The sequence below is a fragment of the Nanorana parkeri genome, unplaced genomic scaffold (genome assembly GCF_000935625.1).
Source record: "Nanorana parkeri isolate BGI_ZX_2015 unplaced genomic scaffold, ASM93562v1 scaffold691, whole genome shotgun sequence".
Classification (NCBI taxonomy): Eukaryota; Metazoa; Chordata; class Amphibia; order Anura; family Dicroglossidae; genus Nanorana; species Nanorana parkeri.
The window spans coordinates 171,372-189,057 of record NW_017306959.1 but is presented as its reverse complement, the minus strand read 5'-3'; the positions used below and the strand labels follow the sequence as shown (position 1 = coordinate 189,057).

Here is a 17,686-nt window from a genome sequence, read left to right as displayed (position 1 = left end):
ATAATTTTTTTACTATGCTGCTAGCAGTGTTAAAAGATGACTGCAGCATAAAGGTCCATATGCCCTTACCCTATTTTGAGAATTAGATTAGGTTTGCCCTGATTAATAAAACTGCCCTATCTATGCATGGATAAAATGTTTCCACAACCTTATTCTTCCTCTATCAGTGTGCTCTAGAAACCACTGGAGGGAGCCATAAGCCTACACAATAACATTATATATATGTTTACGTGTTTTACGTTTTTTAAATCCAAGCTCTGTTCAGCAAACTTTCATCAGCAGAAATGTAGCTACTCTTTGTATTTATACCTTTTAAAACACGCATAAAAAAATATTTATTTCAGTAATTTCTTCAATATAGAGGATGCGTTAATGCTGATCTAAATTTTTAGCAACAGAAAAAGTTCACAGGTCTAATGTTACCATGTTCTTCACCTAGGGTGAAAGTGACAGAGGTAAGACAAACTGTAACACTGCCAGAGGTGCTTAAAGTAGAACTATGAGGTGAGTGATTTTCACTCAGCCTCATAGTTCGAGCCGACCTGTGACAATGAAACTGTCACACGTCGGCTCAATAGATCGGGAAGTGAGCGAACACATACCGTCGCTCACTCACTTCTCGATCATGTCCCTGCAGAGAGCCGCGACTGTCACTCACGTCTCCCTGGAGGGATTCCTCCCCTCCCATGTCGGATCCTCCAGTGCTGACTGGCGGAACAGACGTGGAGAGGGCAGGAACAGCTGGCTCTGCCTCTAGATAGGCAGAGCCCGCTGTCACTCATGTAGCTGGGTGGATCTCGACAGTAATGTCGGGATCCGTCCCGGCTGCAGTGGTCTCAATATACCGTGAGCTGTAGCTCGCGGTATACTGAGCTTTGGGTGACGGGAGGACGCTAGTTTATGTTAGGAGTACTATGGGAAAAAACACTTACCCCATAGTTCTCCTTTAATATAGTTACCTTTTTTATTTACGTTTTAAATCATTAAAATATATGTAAACCCAACCATTCAAATCTTACCTAACTGTTAACATGCTAATACCATTTCAGTCTTTTGCATCTTTCATTAAATTAATACCTTGCGATTCTGCTATAAAGGTTCTTGTTATAGGGTGACAACGGCTCAGTCCATGTTTCCCACTTATATCCTGTCTCGTGGGCTTCTGATGGAGACTTCAAGTGCATATTTCAACACACATTATGATTTGTCCACTGTTGTCACCATCAGGAAACCCACCCTGAGAAATGTCATACAGCCATTGCAGGAGTGTATGCATGTAGACAGGAAGTGGCTGCAATTAGACATGTGCGATTAGTTTCGTTCCGAATCGAAATTCGGATGAATTTTCTGAAATTCGGACATTCAGATGTATCCGAATTCCGAATTACAGATATAACGAATGCAAACGAATCCGAATTTCCGTTTCCGAAATTCGTTAGCGGTAGTTTGTTCGAACGTTCGTTTCGTTTTCGTTTCTTATTCGTTTCGTTCGTTGGAGCAAAGTGATATTAGAGGAGAAAAACATCCCCCCCCCTCAAATGTCACTTTGCTGCAAACGAACGAAACGAATAAGGTACGAAAACGAAACGAACGTTCGAACGAACTACCGCTAACGAATTTCGTCCGAATCCGAATTCCGAATCCGAATTGACTTTCGCATCCGAATCTCGAAAAACGAAATAACACAAATTCCGAATTTAAAGCGAAACGAAACTAAACAAATTTTTTGGCAGTGCACATGTCTAGCTGCAATGAAACAGCAGGAGATCAGCAGCACTGGGATGCAAAGAAGGATGAACAAAAGGTGAAAACAGGGTTTTAACCCCTTCATGACCACTGGCATCGGGCCCGTTTAAACAGACTGTTTAAACTTGTAAAGCCGAAACTTGTAAAGACACAGCAGCGCTGCCTGCTGTGTCTTCTGTGTACAACGCTGTCTGTCCGACGTGCACGCTCCTGGTTGTGTGCATTCACCTCCACTGTGTCTCTCCTCTACTCCCCACCGCAGATCTCTACTGCACAAGCGCCTGCCCCATCATCCTGCACGGCAGTTCGGGAAGCTTCAGATCTTCAAACAGGAGCGAGCGGCACACAGGTAACTGATTACCTATTTGGTAACTTTTTCTTTTTTTTAAATGTTTTTGCATATATTTAATGCATACTAGCAGTAGATATATGTAAAAACAAAAGTGAAGTTAATACTACTTTAACTTACAGCATATGCAGATCGAAGCTCATCCCTGTGTATTACTTTGTATTTCTCTAAATTGCATCTAAACAGTATCCATAAACACTGTGTCAGACAGTTAATTTCTAACAGCAGCAGCTTCAACATTTGACACAGCAACCCCCAGCTCTTATTTTAACAGTCGGGAATTGCCAGCAAGTGCGAGGGGGTGGAAGAGTAGCAGCAAGACTAGAGGACAAAGACGTAGCAGATATACGTCATGTGTGCTCCCATGAAGTTTTTTTGGGGTGTGTGTAATATCTCCAGTGTCCACAAGTGGTTAACGTAGAAGTTAGCCCTATTTATTTTTTTTAAAGTCCATTTCCACTTTTGTAAGTGATTAGCATTTATGGAGGTAATGAAGAGGTGCCGTGATTATGTATACATGTGAACATTTTCATGACTCACATTGCAGGCTTTCTTCATTTTTTTAATGAAGGTTTTATTAAGCCTAAAGCCTGAAAATTCAAAATTTTCTCCAAAGTAAATGAAGCTGCCCCCCTTCCTGTCACCTATTGTAACATGAGCAGTAAACACCAGCTCTGCCTTTACACACAATGCACTGTTTGGGGTGGGGAAGATATAAATACAAACATGGCTTGCACAGAGGCAGACATTTCCATGCAAATATGAAGAGGAAAGCTAACATAAAAAATGTAAGTTTATGCTGGCATGTATTTTTTAAAAATGCCTCTGCAAAGGTGGAAATGGGCTTTAAATTATCTTCACTGCATTAAAAACAGTTTTGTGATCTCAAAATGACCATTAGGGGAGAGTTAGATAGAAGCATAATTCTAAATTGTGCCTTTAAGCCATAATGAAGCTGTAGAAAATCGGTAAAAGAAAGAATGAGGCAATTCATGCCTTTCTTGGAGTTGGAGACAGAGCTGTCACCTCAAGGTTGGCTGAGCGGTGAGGTGAGAGAGAGCTGCTCAGCCAGGATCTGACAGCTGGCAGCTCTCTGTCCCCTCACAGCTCGGCCATCCTAAAGTGACAGTCCTCTTCTCCGACCCCCCCTGCAGGCTTCAGGGGGAGAGCAGCAGGGATCCAAGGAGAAGCTGCAGGCTGTGCCACTCCTTTGTGTGGCTCCTTAGGATGGAGAGTGGAGGATCGGTAAATATCTGTCATATTTACCGATCTGTGTACAGCACAAACACTGGAGTGATCAGCTGATCACTCCAATGTTTGTAAGTAACTGGGGACACATAGTACTACTGTGTGTCCCCAGTTATGAATAAACCGGAAGTGCTTTACATCACTTCCTGTTCATTCATGAGTTTCTCCATGGGTAGTAGCACTCAGTACACAGGCTTCTACCCTTTGATAACTGGATGATAGTAAATCACCAGTTTCCAAATGAATGAGAAGCCTCTGTACTGAGTGCTTTCCATTCATTTAGAACAGAGGCTGCAGAAAAAGAGTTTAAGGACTCTGTATACTGAATTTCTTTTTCTATTTCAAAGGGAAATGTCAGGGGTCTGTTTAGACACCTAACATTTCCCTGAAGCCCCCCCAGTAAAAAACAAATTAGAAATTTAAAAAAAAAACACCCCACACACACACACATCTTATTGGACATGTGCAAAGACTAAAAATTTGCTTTGGACAAAATGAACAGAAACAAAAAATGTTTTCCGTCACAATTTTCTGTTCTTGCCTTGGGCGCAAAAGAAGCTATCTACGGCTCTGATCTCTAGAGTAGGCACAATACAGAGTCATAAGACTCTAAGAAAGACTGGACCTAAGGAAAGGGACGATATAGCTTGAGTTGTTTCTTCTCCTGTAATTTCTTTCTCCAATAACTTAACTTGAGCAGGAGTAATTTGCAGGAAGGTTAAAGCACTCAAATACAATTAACCACTTGAAGACCAGGGTGTTAAACCCCCTTCCTGTCAAGGCCATTTTTCTGCATTCAGCGCTGAGGGACTTTGACTGACATTTATTCTGTCGTGCAACGCTGTACCAAAATGAAGTTTATATCATTTTTGGGACAGATAGAGCTTTCTTTTGATGGTATTTAATCAGCATTGGGTTTTACTATGTACCAAAATTTTTGGGAAAAAACAACAGTTTTTCCTATATTATGTTATGAAACATTTATTATTACCCAATTTGTGGGTAAAATATATAAGATGGTTCACATCAGGTAAATAGACACCAAACATGTCAAGCCTAAAAATTCCATGTGCCTGCGAAATCGCAAAAAAAACCCGACCATACCCAAAATTGGCCATAGGCGACAGTCATCAATTTAGTGTTAACAGTGATTGAAGGCCCCCTATGTCAGGTCCTCTTTATGGAGACACCAGGGGTATATTAGACCTCTACTGTCACCTCAGAACCCCCAAAGAAGCTGATGAAGCAGAGAACTACTTTATGAGCTCCTAATTCGGCTACAGCAGCCTGAGAAATTACAGGCTGAAAGCGGAAGTGATGTAATACATATCACTTCCACATTCCGTGATTGGAAGGGAGATCAGCCGTGGGCCTGTGCTTATCTCCCTACAATCTCTGTGCAGAGACAAGCTGCGCTGGTCCCGGGCCTGCACAGGGGACAGCATAGTCTAGGATAGCCGGCAGTTCTGGGGGGTGGTATGTCCGCACACACCCACGCATACATACACCATCGGTTGTATGTAACAGCTGTCGCTGGCTGTAATCAATGTTCACTTTTCCCGCTCCCGATTGCGCCCAGGGGCGCCCTTGAAACCTGAAAATCTGAACCAAACCAATGGCAGAGCCATACATCTAAAACTGAGAAGCTTTATAAATAGCTCAGAATCTCCCTAATAGCTCAAAATCTCACAATACTCTTCAAATCCAGACAACTGCTGTCTTCTTTTCCCAGTGGCATTAGATAGTAGTCAGATGACCAATGGATCAGGGCATTCAATCAGGGTACTCTCTAAACTTGAAAGATTATCATCCAATCTCCATGGAGAGGAGAGAGACCGGAAGAGGAGAATGGGGGAAAAAATATTTATCAACCGTTCCTCCAACAGGAGACAGGGTCTTTATATTGCCCCATCTGCTTCTTAATAACCTAACGATGTGACTGTTATTTCATGTCTACAGGGACCCTAAATTAGTGTTTACGACTCAACAATACATAAATCGAGACTGTACAACAATGGAATACACTGAGGAGTGGAAAAGCAGGATATGACAACTACAGTTTAGGGCAGTTTTCCCTAAACTACAAAAAGCATATATTAAGCTCTCAAACTTCCTGAATAACCTGATGATGTTGCAGTAAACCTCATCCCACCTCCAATGGTATCCAAACCCCACCCCCCAGAAAACATTTTCAACAAAGTGATGAACCAGCAAGCCTCCTTTAACCCCACAATACAATGATATTTCTTTTGCTTAGAATATTTGGAAAATAAAAATTGTTGTAAGACAATAAAGCAAAGCGTAAAAAAACACATTCGTTCCAAATACATCACAATATATCTATGCCTTAAGTAGGGCCCACCTCACAGGGGGTTTTCCTTTTAATGGCAGAAGAAAGTAGCAGAGAAGCCAAGGGAAGGTAAAGCTGATTATGTTACTTAGACATAATGTTTCTTTTAGAAGCCTATCTGCAGGTAATATATATATATATATATATTGTGATGGTTTGGGAAGTCAGCTTTACCCTTTAGCAGCTTTCCATGCCTTCCCTCGTGTGTCACTGGCTCACTAAGCCTCCTTGGCTGTCTCCAGGTGCCTTCAGCACACACAGCCACCTTGCTCTTCTGGGTGGAGTCCTCCTGACTGCTGAACACAATCTGTTCCTCTTCCCAGCAGGAGCCCCAAATATTCTCCAGCTCTCTTTGTATAAGGGCTGCGCACAGGTGTGCAATCACTAGGTGCTGGCCACTACTCAGTCCCCATTCGCACTGAGCAATTTGTAACACGATTTCCTCTCAAAAAACATTCAAATATGAAGCTCAACGTAGCTCCTCCAATGCATTTCAATGGAGATGTTCACCTTGCAGGTCAATGTCGCCTGTAGCTCAGTGGTGTATTTAGGTTTGGGGCTGCCCTAGACAAGACAAAACTTGGGCGCCCCCCCCCCCACACTAAATTTACCCCACCCGGCTGTGGTCTCAGGTGGGCTCTGCAGGGTCTGAGGTGGGCTCTACAGGATCTGTGGTGGGCTCTGCAGGTCTCATGTGGGCTGTGAAGGATCTCTGGTGGGCTCTGCAGGATCTGTGGTGGGCTTTGCAGGCTGCAGAGCCCCCTATGAATCCTGCAAATCCCCCCTGAGATCCGGCAAAGCCCCCCACAGATCCTGCAAAGCCCCCTGAGACCCGACAAAGCCCTCCATAGATCCTGCAGCATCTCAGGAGGGTTGTGCAGGATCTGTGGTGGGCTTTGCAGGCTGCAGAGCCCCCTATGGATCCTGCAAAGCCCCCCTGAGACCCGGCAAAGCCCCCACAGAGACCACCTGACACCCTGCAGGATCTCAGGGGGGTTGTGCAGGGTCTGTGGTTGGCTTTGCAGACTGCAGAGCCCCCTACGGATCCTGCAGAGCCCACCAAAGGGTATTGGACAGCACACCTGAGACTCTTTGGTGGGCTTTGCAGAATCTATGCTAGGCTCTGCCAGCACAGTCCTATTAGCTTGCACGGCCTGACCTCTTTGGTACACAGCCTCCTCATCCTTGGCGCCCGACACAGCCTCCTTGTCATCTTAGCTGCCCGACTGGAGCTCCGTCTTCGCCCTCCGCCTCTTCCGTCTCAGGGGCCACTCAACAAATGTCATACTTTAAAATGAAATATGACTATATCCGGTTTGGTACTACAGACACTAATATACACACAATAGGGCCCCTTTCATATTTGAGAAGCCTCCTCTCACTTCGGCCTCCCTACCAGGTACGTGATACCCCCCCACACATGTGTGTGTATATATATATAAATAAGTGTGTGTGTGTGGGGGGACACATAGACTGGGGTTGTAATATATATATAAAAACAACCCCAGTCAGTGTACCCCTATCCCCCCCCCAAAAAAAATACAATTCAGAGCCCCCTCTCCTGCTTACCTTGTTGCAGGGAGGAGGCCGTGAGGCGACACGTCGGTCCCGGTGATCGATTGGTAGGGTCTGCTGCAGACCTCACCAATCGATCCTGCACAATCCTTTCGGCCGGCGTTCACTGAAAGAGCGCTGGCCGAAAGGATCCGGGTGCCGGCGCAGACTCAGCTACACAGTCTGCATCCGACAGAGATGCAGACCATGTAGCTGCTCCCGCAAGTCAGGTACGCGGTCCTTGAGCTGGCTGTGGGCCACAAAGTACCAGCTCGGCCCGCGGGCCAGTACATTTGCCGCCCTGCCGGAATCGGCCGTCCGAGGCAAACACCTTGTTTGCCTCACGGCAGATACGCCCCTGCTGTAGCTTGTAGCTGAAGCTTGTCGCTCGAACATGAGCTATTTTTCAGCGGATTTCGAGCAATTTGGCCCCAATAGACTTTGATAGACTGCCAAAAGAAGCGTTACGTACCGTGACAAAATGTGCACTGTAGCTCAATGTCGTTCAAAGTCGATCAGCTCAAATCAGCGCTGAAAAAGTTTGTAGCTCAGTGTGAATGGGGTCTAAATGATGGACCCAGGAATGGAGATTTCATCCCTCCCAATTCTCTTAGAAATTTCCCAGTTACAGGATCCCATGCCAAGTCCAGAAAACCTGGAAAGAACTGCAAAATCAGCTCTTTCCCAGTACTAGAACTTGCTTTCTGGAACCGCTCAGCCCCTCTGGCCTAGAGTTGTGGGTGACTACAACACACAGTGCTACTGTGGGATTGACACACAATACCACAACATATACCGTATTGTTCGCTCCCTAAGACGCACTTTTTCTCCCCCAAAAAGCGGGGGGAAATGTGTGTGCGTCTTATGGAGCGAATGCCTATCGCCCGACGCCCGAGACATGCAGTTTTGGGCACCGGGCGTAGTTTTTTGTACATTTAGCCCTGCTAAAGCAGAGCTAAATGTACAGTAGGAGCCACTGCTCGTTTAATACGAATGATCTAATCAGATCGTTCTTCGTCTGCTCTGTGTGATCACTGAGACCATGGCACTGTAATCACAGCGCCACCTGTCTCAGCGGTCACTAACTGCGGCTTCTGTCACAGAAGCTCCGGTCTGTTCAGTGCTCCATAAGGCGCACTGGACCTCCCTGTGTCCTATGGTCCGGTGCGCCTTATTGAGCGCAAAATACGGTATATATATATATCTGTATATATAAGGCGCACAAAGAACCTGGGGCTAGAGTGGGGTTGTTGGGTTTATTTTTGGTGCAGATGCAACTATTACTTAATTGGAGCTATAAAACATAGTTAAAAACACAAAAAATAGCACTAAAACTGCAGACTGAGTTGGGGCTTGATAGCCATTAGCAGTTTGATATATGTTGCATGAGAGATGTTAAAATGCCTTCCCATCTCGAGGCATGAAATCCACTTTGACACTGAGCTTCATGTGACCATTCTAATCAGAAGTCTGTGGTAAATCCTAGAATATTCCCAGCAATCGCTTGTCATGGTTCTCAACAGCCATCATGCTCAGTGTTAGTGGAGGGGTGATGCCACTCTTGAATAGCTGTAGTTTCCATGCAGACATAAAAAATATGGACGTCCGTATATACGCAGCTGAAAAGACACACTCAATGTAACAGGTTTAATGTGTAGTTGTATACAGTACCACTTAGAGCAAAGTCTTGGAGATATGAACATTAACTTGTGGAAGAAGAGTGTGTACACCAAGCTTTTATGAAGCATCTGTAAAGCTTTCAGCCAGCTTTTATCAGTCTTGGTCTTTCAGGATTCTGAACAAAAAATAGGTCAAGAAGACATAAGTTCCCCAGACGACTAAATGGTCTGTAAACCTTCAGGGGTCAATATGCCAATTTTAAATGTATGTAAACTCCAACAAAGAGATTCTCTGATTTGGTCATTTTTTTACTGTTAAATATTGTATGTATGTTGTATGTAAAGGCAATTTTTTTATATGTTAGAGCCAATGGCGTAACAATCACCATAGCGACCCAAGCGGCCGCTATGAGGCCCAGGGCACAGGGGGGCCTGGCCAGGACATTCCCCCTGATGCCGTGCTGGGCGCCTGGGTCGCTATGGCATTTCAGGCTGCTGGCTGTCACTGGCGGCTGTGAGGAGGAACGCGCCCCTATTCACATGTGCAGCGGCGCGTCCCTCCTCACAGCCGCTGCTGAGTCGGTGACAACCAGCAGCTTCGGAGGAGGTGGCTGGGCCCGTTGTTGGCAGCGATGGAGGAGGCGGGGCAAAGTGATCGAGGAGTTGGGGCTTAGCAATGGGGAGGCAGGGCCCGGCAATCGAGGAGGCGGGGCCCGCAGGTGATCGTAGAGGAGAAGGAGGCAGACAGAGGATCGGAGCAGACAGGTAAGAGGGCTTGACCGCCCACCTGAGGCCCTGCCGAGCCCACCATAGAGAGTCTATGTCTTTGTCAAGTGTTTATCGCTGTTGGTGTTTCTGGACATTATTGGTCCTGGTGACCATTGCCACTGAGACCAAATATGAGTAGAAATCTCCATATTTTGAGGTGTCAACACAGCAAGAGTTGCCCTGGTTACCAGTGCCACCGAAACAGAAATTAAGAGGAAATCCAAAAATTGTGAGTTGTCAACAGAGCAGGAGGTGAGTGAAAATCTTCCATCGGCGACACATGTTCCTTTGACAAATCTCTAAGATGGGAATTTCATTCACTTTAGAAACATTACCTAATTTCCTCAGGACAGGACATGAGGGGAAATCTCCCCAGCAGGACACAGGCAGCAAAAAATATCCTTATAGGGGTTTAACCCTTTAAAAAGAACCCCTCTAAAACAAGAAAACGTGTTGGCTTTACATACACTTTATATATACCATTGAAAGCATTTTATTATATCTGTTTTATCAGTGCAAAAAAATACCTGGTGATCCTGACAGAAATCTTGTAAGCTTTCTGTGCTCCCCGTCTGCTAATCAGTTAGCGCTGTTCCTAGCCAACTATGTTGACTGCAAACCAACCCCATGTTATGGAAAAAAAGTAGAGGGGGAGGAATTCTGTAGTACTGTCCTTAGTTGACAACACTGCTTCCCTTAGAAATACAACATGTATGCACTGCCAACCTTGAACAGGAAGTGTACTACCGGCAGGATCACCAGGTGAAAATAAAGGAGAAATAAGTAGTGGTTGCACCGAAATTTCGGCCGCCGAAACATATCACTCGAAAATGGCACTTTTGAGAAAAATGTAAAAAGTGCCACCTTTCGGACGAAATTGCGGTGCATCCCTATTTTCTCTCCTCCCCGCTGGGCACTGCTCTGTGTCCCCTCTGACACAGTGCAGCGTCCAGCTTGGAGGAGAGAAACTGTCAGAAGCCGAGCGGGGCGGTGAGGAGAGCGCTGTGAGCGTGTCACAGGAGGCTGAGCTCTTCTCCTGCACCGCCCGGCTCAGCCTCCTGCATAGATCAGGAGAGTGGGGTGTGGGCGAGACAACTGTCACTGGAGACCGAGCCGGAGGAGTCAGCTGTCAAATGAGACCGAGCTCTCCTCCCGCACCGCTCAGCCTCCTGCATAGATCAGAAGAAATGTATTTTCGGTGCACTTCTAAAAATAATCCAGAATAAAGAAAACACATGCAATTATATGGATTGGTAAATTGCAACATAACATTTTTGTGCTCGGTTTTAGATATGTTTTACCAATGATCAAGTACAACTAAAATCAGGTATACACTGTTAGATTTTTTTTTGTGTTCAGTTTTTGGGGTCAACAAAAACTAAAATCTAACAGATCCCTCCATCCACGCTAAATAGTGTGGATGGAGAGATCTCTCGCTGCGGCTATTGTAATTTGACAGTTGGCTCCCAAAATACCTGAACAGTGCCTGCATCTGATAGGGTGCAGGTGTTGTTAGGCCTACAATATTCTTGAATGGAAGGATGTTGTGCGGGAGTTGGTAGATAGGGCCAGCTAGTGAGCAACATTCAGCTGGGTTCTTCAGGAATCGGCTAAAATTAGTTTAATGTATACCTAATGAAAAGTTTTTTGTGACTGAATTCAAGAGTACACAAACCAGTGAAACCTGTAATCCGTCATCCAAAGACAGGTATAAATGTATGGGAATGGAAAGCAGCTTGCAGAGTGAATACACCTACCTGAATCAGGTTCAGGACTTCCAGGCTCTTCTGTCTGACATCTGGAAAGGGACATCTCTTGGAGAGCATCAGGAGTCTGGCCAAGTTCTGATTCAAATCTGAATAGCCAGGAAAGTCCATCTCTTTCATCACAGGGGCTGTCAGATCCACCCTGGTCTGCATGTCTTCTCTGATATTTTGCATTGCCACTTGTCTGATCTGAGGGTCTTTATTGTACAGACCCTCCCAAGTCACTTTTTCCTCATTCGTTGTCATACTGAAAACTCCAACTTAATCTCAAAGCGATTGACGGGTAAAAATGTATCCTGATTCTTCTTAAACTCCAAAGATCACAAAGGCATACACATTCAAGATGACAGGAACCAGCACTTTTATTTATGCCATCACCTCAGATTCTTCTGCATCCCACGTGAATTGTGTATTGTCACCTGAATCTATTGTTTACCAACATCAAAGTTGTATCAGCAAAAGGCCAAGTCAGTTCTTAAAGATCTTGTGATAAATAAATTAGAGTAGAACCCTTAATGACTGGAAAGCAGAGCAGTAAACAACCTTGTTTATGTGGCACAAGGGGCATATCTGTGGTATACTCGGCTTCCAAACAAAAGAGCCAAGCGATCCTGGCTACAGACAGCTCAGAGCACACGCCCACCGGCAACAACAGCTCTGCCAACTTCACATAGCAAGCACAGCACAAACACGAGCGAGCCAGCACAGTGCCAGGCTATGCAGAGTGAGCCCGGAAGTCGCCCCGGTGTCCCCCTTTCCCGGTTTATAGTTTGTGCACGGGTTTTTCCACTCTCCTCCTTACAGATCCTTCCAGCTGCCTGTCTCCTCCTCACTCTCACACAAGCCTTAGGAAGAAGGGCGGGTTCAGACCCCACAGTGGGTTTGGTCCATGGCTGCTCGTAACATTCTGTATTTTGTGGTGGTGTGAGGTGACCTTGCTCTGTGGGGAGCACTGTGTGACGTACAGTGTCCTGAGGGACAGGGTAACCTGAGCTGCACGTGTTTTATAATACTGTAAGCTGCCACAGGGTGAGGTGTATTTCCAGTAAGCTCTCTCCACAGGGCTGATGGACCTCTTACCTGTCCCTCACAGCTCTGTCACAGCACGTGTCCACCAGTCTCCATTTTTAAAGTGACACTAAGGAGTTAAATCCTAAGGCTAGGTTCACACCTGGGCGTTTTTCAGCGCTGAAAAACGCTCAGCAAGTGAAATCCCATAATTTCCTATGGGCATGGTTCCCACCTGGGCGTATTTCAGCCCGTGGAAACGCACCGAAAAACGCCCTACGCCTAAACAAGTACAGGAGCTTCTTCGGGGCGTATTTCAGCGCGTATCCATTGTTATTCCCGAGTGTGGCTCGGGGTTAAAGCGGTAACCCCGAGCCACACTCGGGAATACAGCGTAGGTCTTGCCTTGTCCGCGATCCCCGCTGTGTCCTCCGGCCGCTTCCGGGTTCCGTCCCTTGCGAGCATCCGCTCCGCAGGGGGGCGGAACCGGCGGGAAGTTTGAAAGTTAAAAACGAAAAAAAGATGGTGCAAATAAAAGGGGGGAAAAAAAATCATACCGCCAGGGAGGTATTCACTGAACGAAAAAACGTGCTGAAAAACTAGCAGAAAAAACGTGCTGAAAAACTAGCAGAAAAAACGCGCCTATAGTACGCCCAGGTGTGAACCCAGCCTAAAAACTCATTCCAGTGCCTGAACTATCAATAAAAATGTATCTTACTTGTGTATCACTCAGCTGTAGATCTTCAAATCATCTCTGCATTGGTGCTGACACTGTCCTTCCTTCTTAGTGTTTCTTTACATTTTTGCCCAAACACTTACAGTCGCTATGTTTCTACACAGCTGGCACCAACTCTCTCAGCTCGTCTTCCCTAAACCTCCTGTCCTGTACAAGATCACAAAGGAGAGCACAGTCTGCAGCAGCTGTCCATCTACTGGCTTGGAGAAAGGAAAAGAAGGAGCAGGTAGCAGGGGAATGGATTGCCTTGTTTATGGACACACACAAGGGTGGCTCCATAGGACTCTGATCCGATAGCATTGTGTGTTAGTCCAGCTCACACCGTGCTATTGCACCATGGCCCACACCAAGCCTGGTGCTGGGTGTCCACCCCTGTGTGCGGTTTGCCTATTCACAAAAGTAGACTGTGATTATGTTGTGGCATTCTGTGCTTCACATATAGGGAGATAACACACTACACTACCATGCTAATATCAATCATAGCAGCAAAGCTGGTATTGGCCAGAGGAGTGGAAAATACAGGACAAACTGGGCTAAAGGCACAAAACTAGCAGACATATGTTTTATGTTGGAAGAAAAAAAAAGGAGGTAAAAAGATTTTAACACATATACACATTAAAAGGATGATGCCTCAATCCAAGTTCAGAGCAGACCTGTGATATGTCAAATTTAGACCTCAAACAGTTAATACAGACATGCCCACAGAACTAGGGATGCACCGATACTAGTATCGGTGCCGAAACCAAGTATTTGGGCGAGTACTTACCTCCAATACCGGAACTTCCGATCAGAGGGAGATCTCTCTCTGACCAACAGCGCTGAAGCCGGGCGGCAGGTTATGACCTGCCTCCTGATTGGCTAGGAAGCCGGCTTCACTTGTTGCTAGGCAGCCTGGCTTCCTGACCAATCAGGAAGCCGGGCGACACCTCATGCCCCGCCACCCGGCTTCCTGATAATCAGGGCACACGGCACCAGTATCGGTGAGTACCGATAGAAAAATATCGGTACTCGAACTTGATACCGAAAAACAGATATCGGTGTATCCCAAACAGAACCTTTGCAAACTGTAGCACAGTTGGCTGGAGTTGCTATTGCTCAACTTAAAGAACTTCAGGATTTTGAAAAGTTAACCCTTTTGCTTCACCTCTAGTGGGGCTATAGCTGAGGCAGTGACCGCTCACCTCTCTCCCCTCCACTATGGTTGTGGTATGTCCCTCGGCATCTTCACGTCTAAAAGACCTGTAATAGACGTGATGATGTAACGGATCCTTAGGCCGCTGGAGCACAGGGAGAAGAGGCTGCGAGGACCAGTCTAGTAGCCAGATAGGACCAAGGGTCTGGTGAGTATTTCTTCGTTATTTTTGCCCCATAGACAAAACCAGCACTCAACCCTTGCAGTGCGGGGGTAGCCTCGCTACAGAGATACATTTTTTGAAATCCTAGAGTTCCACCTTAAAGTATTAAATCCAATTAAAGTAAATCCAATCCGATCGCTCCAGTGTTTGTCCTTCTCACACGGAGGATCGGTAAGTATCATTGATATTTACCGATCCCCCGCCCTGCCACGCACAGAGCCGCTGTCATCCTGAAACTGACAGGATGACAGCGTCTCCAATCTCCTCCGTGCTCGGCCATCCTGACAGCAGCGGGCGTGGCTTCTCCCCCCCTTATTTTTTTACTTAATTTTATTTGATAATGTTTTACTTTTTTTCCCCACTTAACTTTATTGCTACTTTGCCATGGTCCAGGGACCCCCAGAAGAGCGGGGGGCCCCCAAAAACCACGACAAGGAGAAAGCCGGCCGGCGGGGGCTGGGGTGGACATGGTCCATGGAGGGGATGGACCTGCAGGGGGACAGACCTGCATGCTGCATACAAGTGATCTCCGAGAGCACGAGGAGACACTTGTTAGGCATGATCATGCCCCAAAGAACTCTTTATCATATTAAATAATTGCCTCTGCATTCCATTATTAACGGTTTTAGTAGTAAGTAATACACTAGCTCTACAAGTAGAAGTCTAAGAAAAATAATGGCAATTTGTGTAATAGCCCGGGCTCTCAGGTGGCTGTGCAGGTTCTATGGTGGGCTGTGTGGACTCTCAGGTGGCTGTGCAGGTTTTATGGTGGGCTGTGCGGACTCTCAGGTGGCTGTGCAGGTTCTATGGTGGGCTGTGCAGGTTCTATGCGGACCCTGGGGTGGTTGTGCAGGTTCTATGGTGGGCTATGCGGACTCTCAGGTGGCTGTGCAGGTTTTATGGTGGGCTATGCGGACTCTCAGGTGCCTGTGCAGGTTCTATGGTGGGCTGTGTGGACTCTCAGGTGGCTGTGCAGGTTCTATTGTAGGCTGTGCGGACTCTTAGGTGGCTGTGCAGGTTCTATGGTGGGTTGTGCAGGTTCTATGCGGACTCTCGGGTGGCTGTGCAGGTTCTATGGTTGGCTATGCGGACTGTCAGGTCAGGTGGCTGTGCAGGTTTTATGGTGGGCTATGCGGACTCTCAGGTGGCTGTGCAGGTTTTATGGTGGGCTGTGCAGGTTCTATGGTGGGCTGCATGGTTTCCAAGCATTTAGTGCATGCTATGGCACAGTACAGTGCGCTGCTGCATTGTGTTGCCATTCAGTGCAATGCACAGTATTGCAGCATTGTTTTAAAAAAAACGTAATGCATGCATAGTGTGCCATTCAGAATAAAACACAACGCAACCCACCAGTGCATGGTACCCCATACTAGGTGCACTGTGCAATAGTGTGAGCAATGAGGAGAGACATTAGAAAATGGATTTTGTCTTAAATAAACCAAATCGGAATTGATAGGTCAACTGCAAGGCTTACCGTATAACTAGCCCACAGAGAGAGCCTATTCGGCATCTCTACAGATTAGTTATACAGCAGGAATATTTCTGTACAGACTGCCCAGTGGTAGTCTGTTTAATTCTCCCGCTCACTAGCCGCCTTCATTGCTGCCGCTGCTAACAGCTCCCAACCCCCCGGCTCCACTTTCCCTTCACCAAGTACCTCACACATCCCACGCAGCACTCCACCCCCGCCAACCGTCACACTTTTCATTATCCAATCAGGAGTACTAAACGAGCATATGAAAATATTACCCGCGACTCTATTGGCTAACAATAGTACATGCTTGCCTTATTGGCTAAGAGTAAAGAAGTGGGCGTGTTTGGACGCCCAGTGTGTTCAGGGTTACTGTGGCTCCACCCCGGCGTCGTGTACACAATTTGCTGAGCGGTCATCTCATACAGTGGTACTGTAGAAGCCGTGCAGGCTCCGTTTACAGGTATGATTCATCCTCATTCATTGGGTCAGATGTGATCTTCTTATAGGCACCGATCTCCGTTTACTGTGCGTGCACGTAGGGTACATGCATTGCAATGATCAGTCATTTGTAAGCACTGCAACTTGCAGGGCTAACCATGACCTAATTTCATACATTGCAAATATCGTGCGAAATGCCTGTGTTGTTGTTACACTGTGGGCTGTGCATGGGATATATTTTATAGCAATGTATCTTTTCTGTAGCTACAAAATCTATTGCTTATTTAATATTTGTGGATGTAATACGCCAATAGGAAAGTTGCAGATATTTATGATTGACAGAATGAAGTACATTGTTCACTTGCTTGTGATATTGCAGTGTCAAGTCTTTTTTAATCATACATTTTTTTAGTCTGTAGTGGGAAATAACAGCTGTGAAATTATGGATTTTCCCCCCTACCCCCTCTTTCCTGTTGTTTTGCATACTCACCTGCCCAGAGAATCCAATGTTGTCATGCTGTGATTTGCCAATGTGCAACCCGGGTACCATGCCATCATCATCTTCTCTGAAGTCATTGGGAACTAGCTGTCTCTTCCAGAACCTGCAGTCAGCCCCAATGATGCACAGCCAGGTCTGCCCACCAGCCGCTGTGAGTCCCTACACCTGCAGGTTCATGGGATTGTAAGGCTGCGGGAGCAGGGGTATGTCACTTTCAGCTAGTGGGGGGGACAAAAACATTTTTGCAAAGTTAGCAAATTTTAGATTTCAGTTTCCATTGAGGTTCGGGGTGCTAAAGTACATATGGATAGTGAAGGTCTGCTTTATAGGATCCACTGACAGCTTGATTTCCTCCATACTTTTTTTTTACAAGTGCACTAAGGTTACCTTCACACCCAGCTGCTGACCAGAGTGCTCAATGGTCCGTTCTTACCTCTTATAGTGGAACTCAACAAAAAACATCCATGCTATTGTTCCTCAGATATGCAGTGTACAACAGAGCTATCCCCACCCCAATTCCCTCTGGGTAAACAGGACAAGAGATGAGCCTGGCCTTGTTGCAAACCCTGTTTGCCTGAGTTCACCCAAGCCTGCTCAAATCTATGACTGCCACCCCCTTCTCCCGACCCAATCAGTTGTGCTGGAAGCATTTCCCGCCCCTTTGTGATATATAGCTACGAGGCATCTCTCTGCAACTGATTGGGTCAGACAGTCAAAGTTTTGAGCGGGCTTGGAGGAACTCAGGCAAACTGGGTTCTCACCAAGCACAGCCTCAT

The 17,686-nt window shown here is 46.2% G+C and overlaps 1 protein-coding gene across 1 annotated transcript in view; it reads right to left on the bottom strand.

Annotated features, from left to right (window-relative positions):
• The window catches only part of SESN1 (sestrin 1), a 148,314-nt gene extending 136,667 nt beyond the window's left edge, over window positions 1-11,647 (bottom strand). The window contains exon 1 of the mRNA XM_018563744.1: window positions 11,392-11,647. Coding sequence (XP_018419246.1) covers window positions 11,392-11,646 — 255 coding nt within the window. The 5' untranslated portion in view covers window position 11,647. The remainder of the gene's footprint in view (window positions 1-11,391) is intronic.
• Window positions 11,648-17,686: the final 6,039 nt, after the last annotated feature.